The sequence below is a fragment of the Grammomys surdaster genome, unplaced genomic scaffold (assembly GCF_004785775.1).
Source record: "Grammomys surdaster isolate TR1022 unplaced genomic scaffold, NIH_TR_1.0 125896, whole genome shotgun sequence".
In the NCBI taxonomy this organism is placed as follows: Eukaryota; Metazoa; Chordata; class Mammalia; order Rodentia; family Muridae; genus Grammomys; species Grammomys surdaster.
This window is the reverse complement of record NW_021620720.1, coordinates 2689429-2700671: the sequence shown is the minus strand read 5'-3', so window position 1 is coordinate 2700671 and position 11243 is coordinate 2689429. Positions and strand designations below refer to the sequence as shown.

Below are 11243 nucleotides of genomic sequence, written 5' to 3'. Positions count from 1 at the left end.
AGAAAAGCAGAGGGAGCACCCATGACAGTGCAGACAGAGCAGAGGGAGCACCCATGACAATGCAGACAGAACAGAGGGAGCACCCATGACAGTGTAGACAGAGAGAAAAGCAGAGGGAGCACCTATGACAGTGTAGACAGAGAGGAGAGGTCCCCAGTACGGAGGCACATGGAGGGGGGAGGTGCTGGGCCTGCTGAATGAGGATGTGGGGTGCAGACCTTGACTCTGAGTCTGGACACAGTAGGTGTTTCCTACTCTTCCAAGACCTGTCAGAGACTCACCTGCTTCTAACTTCTTCCCAGGTAAAAGTAGACAAGACCTGTGCCCTAGAGCATGTGACACGGAACCGGGTACGTGGGGGTCAGCGGCGACGGCCACCAACAAGAATCCATTTAAAGGAGGTAAGGCCTTCCCTCAGCGTCAATAATGGGAAGTCAGCTGACCCTGGTATTCCAAGCCCTTGGGGTGGCCATCAGCACTCAGGGCTAACCTGGAGTTGGGGCTTGCTAAGTGGTATGTGTGTAGGAAGGACAACAGAGATGTCTGGGCCCTTTCTCATTTGTGGTTCACATGGGCACCTTGAACAGCAGAGAAACAGGCTTGGTGGGGGTAGTACCTGCGACTTAGAGATCAACTTCCAGCAGGAAAACTGTCCTATTCCTCCTAGTTAGCTGTGATTAGTTCGGTGGTAGAACAAGTCCAGGAGATCAGGGCAAGAGGGACCATGGAGGAGTAACTGGGTTTTAAGCAGACACTAGCTTAAAATCCAACAGCTCTGGTTTCAGTTGACAGATGGAAGTGAGAGGGACTCTTGCTGGAGGAACTGGTGTGAGTTGAGGCACCAGGCATAACAGTCTAGGTGTGCAAGGGGCTCCGTTGGCTTGTGGATTAGGGATGAAGGAAGAATTATGACATCTACGAGGCGGGGTTAGGGATATGATCGGAGAGATGTTTCAGGGATCAGCTCGAGGTCATAGTAGGGTAGATTTGGGTTGAAAGAAGGTGCGGGGTTCTGAAATAAAGGAAGAGGGGTCCCAGGCTCTGCCAGAGTTTGAAAGGAAAGAGAACTGGATGGTAATACACACTAGGAAGCAAAAGATGTCGCAGGGCTGCATACAGGCAATTTGGGAGGTGTGGGAAGGGGAAGAGATAAGGAGTAGCCTCTAAAAGAACTGATGAGGGAGACTTTAAGGGCCAGGAAAAATCCTCAGCAAATAAGACATTTCATGGCCGCCAGCAATGGCTACTGCAGAAGAGAAGGCTTTTTAAAAAGAGAGGTCTGGTGGCCAGGATAGAGTCCTTCAAGCAGAGCGAGGAAAAACAAGTGGACTTGAGGTGACTTGGGCTTAGGACTCAGGGGCATCAACACAGGCCCTGGTGCCACAGTAGCAAGGGAAGAACTGAGGTGTGGTAAGTGGCCACACTTGCAGCATAGTTTCAAAGGGGTCAGTTTAGGGTTGTCATGGGATACAGAGCCTCGAGGACCCCCAAAGTAGGGACCGTAGGCAGGAAGAACACAGGGTGGTTTGAAGGTTTGTCCTTGATATTAGATAGCTTGTTCTTATCTGTCAGCTGACAGAGGAGTCACAGAGATACTGAGAAAGGGCTATCCACAGGAAGATGTGGGGTAAGTTCAAGTCCAGCCTTAGAGAAGAGACTCTGTGGGAACTTAGGGAGGAACCTGCCCCAGTAGCTGTTACAGATGTTGGGTAGACCATGTGGTGTATGTAAAAGGGTGTGAGGGTCTCAGCCAGGACTCCACTCACCCCACCCCGATCACCATCTGAGGGACCTTGGAAGCGACTTCTTGCTTAGCCCTACTTCATGACCTCTGAGGCTCCCTGGGAAGGTCCCCATACTGTGAGGAAGGTCAGGCAAAGTCAAGGGCTAAAAGACTAGTCAGAGGTCTCTAGGCAAGCAGAAGTAGGTGAAGTAGGCAGTTTGGGGGATGACACAGTAGCCATCCAAGATGACATCTGAATACTACCCCCACACCAGGTAGCCAGTGCAGCTTCTGATGGGCTTTCACGGCTGGACCTTGATGTCCCAGACAGTGGACCACCAGTGTTCGCTCCTCTCAGTGATATCAGTGAAGACCAGCCTCAGGAGCCACCTCGGGCCCTCATGCCTCCTGTCAAGCCTTCCCCAGTACCAGAGACCTCTGGAGCTGAGGACAGCAAGGAGACTCCTGCAGGAGACAGAGCCCAAACCCCTGACTCATCAAGCTCTGAGGCCAATCCTGAGAGCCAAGAGGATGCAGAGACCCCAGCCAAAACCCCAGCCAAGGAGGACAGTGACTTTAAGAGGCTCCCCAACAGCACCTTGTCTGAGAAACTGAAGGTGAGCTGGGAGAACCCCAGCCCAGAGGAGCCTTCAGCTCCTGAGAGTACGCAGTTGTCCTCTTCAGAGACTCCAGAGGCTGCCCCCAGGGAGAGCAAAAAGCCCCCTGCACCTCCTCCCAAGATCCTGTCAGAGAAGATGAAGGCCTGTATAAGTGGGGTGGATGCTTCTGGTCCATCCCAGAGTTCTGAGGCCCCTGAGACCACTTCCCCAGGCCCAACACAGGTGTCTGTGAATGGCATGGATGATAGTCCCGAGTCTGCCTTACAGGCCATGGACACCCCTGGACCTGCCTCAGAGGATGCGGCAGCATCCTCAGCACCACCCTGCCGGGACTTGCCATCCCAGTTTCATCCTCGCTCCTCTTCCCTTGGGGACCTACTCAGAGAAAGCCCTCAGCACCCACGACTGCCTAAGGAAAAGTTGTATCGGGCCCAGCTGGAAGTCAAGGTGGCTTCGAAACAGACAGAGAAATTGTTGAACCAGGTGCTGGGCAGCGAACCCCCACCTGTGTGTGCCGAGTCGTTGCTCAGCCAGGCTGTAGAGCAACTGAGGCAGGCCACCCAGGTCCTGCAGGAAATGAGGGATTTGGGAGAGCTGAACCAAGAAACCCCTGGGCTGATGCAGAAACGGAAGGAGCTGGTGACTCTCTACAGGAGAAGTGCACCCTAGGCCTGCCAAGCCCCAGGCACAAACTCCCTCCCCACCCACCCCAAGCACCCGCATCTGTTACTGTCCAGCCTTGCTAATGAGCTACAGCTTAGGCTGTACCTACTGGGTACATCAAGTTTGGCCAGGACTTGAGGCTACTGATGTCTTTTCTGCTCTACTCTGGCCTGGGGCTATCTGTCTGGCTCCCAGTTCTGGCCTCTTCTCTAGGCTCTTGGCTTGGGATGGAGCACCATCCTGTGGTCTACGTGGTTGATGTAGACTTCCCCAGGGCTTTGGCACCATGCTTGGAGTTTCCAGGATGGCATCGGCTCTGTTCTCACCCCCAACAGTTTACATTCCTGACTTCTAGGTAGAGCACAGCTGAGCTGCCTGAGGCTCCCATCTTCTGGTCTTTGGGCGGCTTCCCACCAGCCACACCCACTTAGGAGGAGTTGTAGGGGTCTTGGGTCCAGGCTGTAATGAAATGTGACATCTATCAGCTGAGTGAAATGTGGCCTTTAGCTGTAGCCTAAAGATGGACAAGGGTCTGGATGAAGGAGCTATTTACTCTGGTTTGTTTCCCTTTCTGCAAACCGAGGGTGTTCTCCGAAGCATCCCTACCCCATTGGAGAGCTGTGGTGCAAAGATCTCAAGGCTTCCAGGGAGAAAGAGGAACTCAGGCTTCCTGGTATAGTGTCTGCTCCTGGGCCAGCTTCTGTCCAGCCTTGCACATTCCTGAAGATGAAAACCCTAGAGTGTCCTGTGCATCTGAAAAACCTGTATGAAATTATCATTAATCAACCTCTAGAGGCCCCGCCCCCACTCCGCCTTCCGTGCCTCCCAGACAGGATTTATCTGTCTCTGTGGTTCTTCCTCAGCTGGAACCGCTCTGAAATCCATCCCTTTTCTTCACATGCTGGAATCTGTGACTACAATCCACCCACTAGGCCCCTAAGTGGGCTGCCCCTCCTTTATTTCCTAGTGAGAGAAGTGTTTTCTCTCCTCCCCTTCCCTCCTCCCTTCCTCGTTGTCTCTTGCTCTCTGAGCTCCAGCACACTGCAGCAGCCAACAGAACTGAGTCTGGAGCCTCGCTGGGGGGAAGGATCTGCCCTGAGGATTCTGCATGTGCACTTTGTTGCTGGAAGAGAAGGGAGGGTCCCAGCAACCCAATGCCTTTCCACTCACCTTATTCCCAGCTGCCAGTTGTGCCCACCAAAGCCTGCCAACCAGTGCAGGTTGATGCCTTCATTATTGTACTGTCCCTTTTTAGCTGTGGGTAGCAGGCAGGGGCCAAGTAAACAGCAGTGTCTTGACTCGAGAGCTGCCCTTCACCCCCACTGTTAGCCTCAAACTACACTCCTTGGGCTCCTACGCTAGCCCGCCTTTCCCTCCATCTCCTGTACAAGAGCGAGAATGTCCTCAGGTGTTCAGTCCTGATCCCCATCTTCCCTCGGGAACAATCATCCTCTACAGCAACAAGGGTGCTGTACTTCTGCAAGTCACCTGCTACCAGGAATTAGAGCCTGTCTGTGCTGTCAAGTGACTAGTCGGGCAGGTAGTTCTGGGGTTACTGCCTTAGTGGCCAATGACATTGGTTCCTATGCTGGTGGGGTGGAGGAGGGATGGGGACGACACAGGACTGCCTTCCTACCACCATGGAGGGAGGCATCCAGTGTCTTCTGCTTAGGATCCATCTTTCTCGAAATTTGGCAATAAATCTCATTTTATGGAACTTCTCTGCCCCAGGCCTGTATGTTGTTACGGGAGCCTGAGGCTGGACCCCAGGGAGAAAAGGACTTGTGGCGTGGCAGTCGGCCAGTGGCATCACCAGCCTTCCAAACTCAGTTCCAGAAAGGTAGTTCTCATGGTCCTTTAAACACCTAAATATGTACTTAAAAAAAAAAGGTCAATGTAGGCTGGGCAGTGGTGGCACACGCCTTTAATCCTAGCACTCAGGAGGCAGAGGCAGGTGGATCTCTTAAGTTCCAGACCAGCCTGGATTTGGATTATACAGAGATAACAATAGCAGATGTAAAGTTGGTATAATATTTGTTCAGGTTCTTTCTTTCTCTCTTTATTTCTTTCCTTCTTTCTTTCTTACAAGATAGGGTCTCACCATATAGTCCTGGTTGTTGTAGAACTCATATAGACTTGTAGACACAGAGAACTGTATAGATCAGTTCAAACTGTATAGACCAGTGGGTTCAAACTCACAGAGGTCTTCCTACCTCTGTCTTCCAAGTTGTGGGATTAAAGGCATCACACCCAGTACTTACTTATTTTTTATTCTGTAACCTTAGCTGGCTACACATTCATAGCAGTTCTCTTGCCTCAGCCTCCAGAGTGCTGGAATTAAAGGCATGTGCCACCACTGCCCAGTTTTTTGTGGTTTTGTTATTTTTGTTTTGTTTGAAACAGTTTCACTATATAATCCTGGGTGTCCTGGAACTGCCTATGTAGACCATGCTAGCCTGAATCTCAGAGATCTACCATTCTTCGTCATCCCCATTTTTAATTTGAGACAGAGAATCTTGATATAAAGCACAAACTGGCTTTAAATTTGGATCCTCCTGCCTCAGCCTTTCCAGCACTAAGGATATGGATGTGTCACAGCTGTTGTGTCCTAACCCCTTAGGCTTTTTAAAATTAACTCAGCCTGACCTTTAACTCTAGCTTAAGATGAATTTAAAGCCCTAGTTCTTATGTGTCTACCTTAGAAGTGTTAGGGTTACAAAAATGTGTGCCTAGATGACAGCCAGCCCTCTCCTATTAGTAATAAACCTCCTTTGAGTTGGTTTTGTCATGGTTAAGCTGGAGTCTGGCGTGGTGGCATATACCTTTGATCCCAGCACTTGGGAGGCAGAGGTAGGCTGATCTCTGAGTTTAAGGCCAGCCTGGTCTACAGGGTGAGTTCCAGGACTTCCAGAAACCCTTTCTCAAACAAACAAAAAGAGAAAGAAAAGAAATTCCCAGCTGGAAGACTACATGGGTCCTAACAGGTTTTCTCAGGTTATGCCATCTGGAGATTCAGATCCTTGACATCTTGTGCCTCAGTGAAGTTGTTCTTTCTGGGAATTGAACCCATGGCCTTGAACAAGCTGTAAATATTCTTTACACCGTGGATTTGATAAGTAACAAGTACTCTGGGAGGTATAGAAGACCAATCTTAGTATATTGTATCTCATTGCTTAGTCCCCCAGTGTCTACTGACAATGCTTGCTGAACAGATGTTTACATCAGTGATTCCAAAATGGTGGTTCTAGTTGTTTAACCATCAGTGATTGGTCCTGGTTAGGGGTGAACCTAGCCCACTGCAATCAAAGCTCCATTGACAGGAATGCTCAGAAAAGCCTTGAGCTAGGGCTCAGGTTAGACTGTCAGGATGTAAGTCCCACCCAGGAACTTGTCTGTGAAGCTCAACTTTAAAGGGGGGAGTCTCATTTTCCTCACCCACAAAAGGAGATTTCAGTGACCTCCCCCTTGTGTGGGAAAGCACCACTGTGCTTGCCAAAGGTTGGCTCCTGTCTTTCTCTGTGAGTCTACTGGATAGGCTCTGTGGCCAACATAACAGGAAACACCTGACCTTGGATGTATGAACTGTGGCTGTGACCCTTGTGAATTTCCCTGCCACCAGCCTGTCATGTGACAGCCACATTTATAGGAGAGGAGTCTCCTTACTGGTGGGAGTCTCTGTTTAACCCTGACCCAGGAACTAGCTTACTGGGATGTGTTGGTGGCCAACAACGGGCTAAGGAAGGATGTGGTAAGAACTTTCTTTCTCTCTGGTCTTAGGGCTGGAGGCCCCTGCAGAAAAGGTGAGCCTTCCTGTAGAACACACTTTGCAGTCACCTCAGGCATCTGAAGGCCTGTGTGGCAAACCATGACTTGGTTGCTTTCACATAGAACCCAGCAACAAGACGAGGTCTTGGTGAGCAGGGGTGTTCTTGTCCCCTCTCCATGTCCACTCATGCTTAGGTTCTGGATGCACCCTTTGTGTCTGGGGCCACTGTGTTTTTTGCCTCTCCTCCTCTCATGTCCAGTCAGTTGGGCTGTCAAAAAAAAAAAAAACCATAAAAAATTCACTCTAGTCAAGGGCAGTGGTGACATGCATCTTTAATCTTAGCATCTGGGTTACAGAGGCAAGTGGATTTTTGAGTTTGATGCCAGCCTGGTCTACAGAACTAGTTCTAGGACAGCCAGGACTACACAAACTCTGTTTAAAACCAGAAAACAAAAGACAACAACCAACCAACCCAAAACAAACAAACAAAAAAATCCCTCAAAAACAAAACAAAACAAAAAACCCCAACAAACCCCTGTGATTCTAGAGGAAACAGGGCCTAAAGAGAAAACAACAATAAACCAACAAATTTAGCTTGGAAGTGAACGTACCTGGATTCAAACCCCAGGAATGGGCAGAGGACCTAGTTCAACCACACAGAGCTTGCCTAGCATAATAAACACAGGTCCTTAATAAACCCAGCACTGTAGCCGCACAGAGCACCTATGTTTGCTGAGCCTACTATGTTGTTATCATCATAGAAACATCAAGAGAAAGACGGCATTAGACCAACTTCACAGCCTATGACATTAAGAATTAAGCAACTTGCTGGGCAGTGGTGGCGCATGACTTTAATCCCAGCACTTGGGAGGCAGAGGCAGGTGGATTCTGAGTTCGAGGCCAGCCTGGTCTACAGAGTGAGTTCCAGGACAGCCCGGGCTATACAGAGAAACCCTGTCTCAAAAAAAAAAAAAAAAAAAAAAAAACCAAAAACGAAAAACAAAACAAACAAACAAAGAATTAAGCAACTTGCCTAGGAGACTGAAGTTACTGTTAGGGCCAGGGGATATGACTCTGGCACAGCATCGCCTGAGCCCACAACTGAGGGCTTCCTTCTAGCTCTCTAGAGGATCCGTGCTTCAGGTGGATGTTCAGCCCAGACATTTGGGCTTGAGCCATCCCCATTTTTCACATCTGGAGGATGCCCTAAGGCCCCGCCTGGCTCTTCACCAGCAGGCCACGGGCAGAGTGTGCTGCGGGCTCATAGGGCCTTCCCTTATAAGGGCAACAACTTAGCTGTGATGAAACCTCATGGTCTCCCAGCTGGGTGGGCGGGGGAAGGGAAATGACTGAGGCTCCAAGGGCTACAGCTGTGAGCCCTGAGCCTCTGCAGGAACCCACCCACAAGCCTCTCTGGTCCCCATCCTGTGTCAGCTGCTCAAGAGTGGGGCTTTCCAGAAAGTCCCACTGATTGGACTGGAGGGGAGAGGAGGGTCCAGGCAAGGCCTGGGAGTCTGGGAGTGGGAGAGTGGATCGGCTCAGAAGGAACAGACTAAACTAAAGTGGAGAAACAGGACCTCTCTGGAAGCAGAAAGGTGGGGTCTGGACCCCAGGTTTTAGGCCTGGATGGCTGCAGCCCACTGATGATGGTTAAGCTGGCTAAGCCCTCTGAATGCCTGGAGAAGGGCTCAGGGAGGCTCCTAAGCAGAAAAGGGGTGTGACCGGGTCAGTTAGTGACAGCATCTCCCTGCATTGCTCATGAAGTTCATGTCCTCAGAATTTACCAGCCCACTGTCCAGCTGAGAAACCAATCATGGAATTGCAGGATACACAGATTGATAAGCATCTTTGAGACCATCTCATGGAATCGTAGGATATGCAGATTGATAAGCATCTTTGAGAACGTCCAGTTTCAACCACCAGTTTTAGATGAGGAAGTCACAGCTCAGAGGGAGGATCCAAACCTGCTGCTTATCTGTTTTGCTAAAAATGTGTGTGGTATGTGTGTGTATATTTGGCTTTTCTTTGGTTTCTTATTAAAAGTTCCTTTTAAAGAAATCACAAACCAGAACAGGGCGTGGTGGCACATTCCTGTAATCCCTGCACTTGGGAGGTAGAGGCAAGAGGTTCAGGAGTATGTCACCCTCAGCTATTTGTATGAGTTTGAGGCTAGCTAAGGCAACATGAAACCCTGTCTCAAAAAGAAAGAGGGGGGAAGGAGGGAGAGAGAGGGAGGGGAAGAGGGAGAGGGAAAAGAAAAACCATCTTCAACTAGGTTAGGGGTGTGAGCCAATGGGGGAGAGGAAGGCCCACCTAGCATATAAATGACCCTGGGTTTGATCCCCAGCACAAAAAAAAAAAAAAAAAAAAAAAGAAAAGAAAGAAGAAATCCCAGCTTGATAGCTGCATAGACACAAAAGGCTCTTCCACTCTGAGTTCTAGTTAGGTATGAGATTGATGTTTCCTTGGAGACCACATCTCGGGGTGTCAACATTGGCAGGAAGCCACATCCCAAGGGAGAACTGTGTGTGACAGAGAACTGGTCACTGACAGCAGTGTTCATAAGCTTCATGGCCTGGACTGGCTGCTCCGCCCTCTGCATCTACCCCATCTCTCAGGAAGGAATTTTTTTTTTTTTTGGTTTTTCAAGACAGGGTTTCTCTATGTAGCCCTGGCTGTCCTGGAACTCACTCTGTAGACCAGGCTGGCCTCGAACTCAGAATCCACCTGCCTCTGTCTCCCAAGTGCTGGGATTAAAGGCGTGCGCCACCACCGCCCAGCCAGGAAGGAATTTTTGATGATCATTTTGGTAAGGCATCTAGCCCAGAGCCTGTCATATGGTAAGGATTTAGTAAATGGGTAGTGTATCTATTCTGTACCGGCACCAACTCATAGACACCAAGTACAAGAAAATGGGGTCCTTGGGCATGTGGCTCCCTGCCACTCAGGAGCCAGTAAACACACTGAGGCAAACTCTTCCTTATTAGATAGTCAAGTCCTATATAGCAGGGTAGATGTCTTTGGCTACTGGTCAAGTCCTATATAGCAGGGTAGATGTCTTTGGCTACTTTGGGTCAGGGATTTTGGCTTCATGGAGGAGGTGGCCTTTATCTGGGATTCGTCGGATGACTAAGAGTTTACCAAACACAAGTGAGGGGGAACATCTGAGGCAGATGAACAGCGAGTAAGTTTTTTTAGACCTATGGTGAATTCGTTATGAGATATCCTGTAGGGAAAATGCTAAGAGATGGAGAGGAAGCAGACGCTGAGGTAGGAGGAGGCATTGACAGTTAAGATATCCACCCAGAGTGCTTGGACTTCATCCTTTAAGCTGTCAGTGGGGAAAAGTAAAGGCTGAGGGGTGGAACGTAGACAGAAGGAAACCTGTTAGGAGGCGGTTCTAGTGGGGCAGGTGAGGGGTGGTGAACCTCAGAGGCAGGGCCATCTTGGGAGTGGCATGGAGGTTCTCTTAGGAGGCAGAATTGGACTCGGGACTTGACTGCTCCATAGATGTAGAAAGGATTAATTCTCTTTTTTTTTCCTGGGATAGAGACTCTGTGGGAAAAGCAAAGTACAGGAAGGATAGTGACAGGGAAGGGTCCTGTGGCACCAGAGTTGGTCTAGACAGAGTCCACAGTCCCAGACATCTGGACCGCAGGAACAGCACACTGAGTTTCGTATGTTACTTTGGGCTAGCTACAGTGTAATTGGCAAGAAGATACTATGTCAGGAGAGTTCTTCCAAGAGTGCCCCTGGGCTTTTGGGGAGCTAAGCCAAGGGCATGTCTCTCCTGCACAGATTCATTCTTCTCATGCCAGCCAGATCGTCAGAGGGCAAAGGTGCCTGCTGCTGAGCCCAGTGGCCTGAGTGTGACCCTGGGAACCCACATGGTGGAAAGAGAGGTTGTTCTCTGTTCTCCATACATGTGTGCTCAAGAATTCTATACATACATACATACATACATACATACATACATACGGGCTAGAGTGATGGTCGTTCAGTGATTGAGAGTATATACTGCTTCATCAGAGGACTCAGTTCAGTTCCCAGCATCCACATCAGATGGCTCATAACCACTTGTAACTCCAGCTTCAGGGATCTGGTGCCTCTGGCCTCCTTGGGCTTTGCACTTACATGCACAGACCCACACAGAGAAATATTCAGACATGTTATTAAATATGATACAACAATTTTAAATAGCTAAGAAAGGGTGTGGGCGGGACATGATAGCCTATATTTGTAATCCCAGCACTGGGGAAGCAGAGACAGGAAGACCCCTGGGGCTTGCCGAGCAGCTATCCTTGCTGTAACTCATTGAATAGCCCACAACCTCTGGCCTATAATGTCAGTAATGCTGAGGCTGAAAACTGTGACCTACATGGGCAATGTATAGTCCCTTTACCATAACTGGACAGATTGTAAAGTGAATGGCTTGTCTTGTCACTATGAACAGGCGAGACTGTCCCCCGCA

At 49.6% G+C, this 11243-nt stretch overlaps 1 protein-coding gene across 1 annotated transcript in view; it reads left to right on the top strand.

The window, feature by feature from the left end:
• The window catches only part of Plekho2 (pleckstrin homology domain containing O2), a 27777-nt gene extending 22405 nt beyond the window's left edge, over positions 1 to 5372 (top strand). The window contains exons 5-6 of the mRNA XM_028752339.1: positions 303 to 401; positions 1999 to 5372. Coding sequence (XP_028608172.1) covers positions 303 to 401; positions 1999 to 3012 — 1113 coding nt within the window. The 3' untranslated portion in view covers positions 3013 to 5372. The remainder of the gene's footprint in view (positions 1 to 302; positions 402 to 1998) is intronic.
• Positions 5373 to 11243: the final 5871 nt, after the last annotated feature.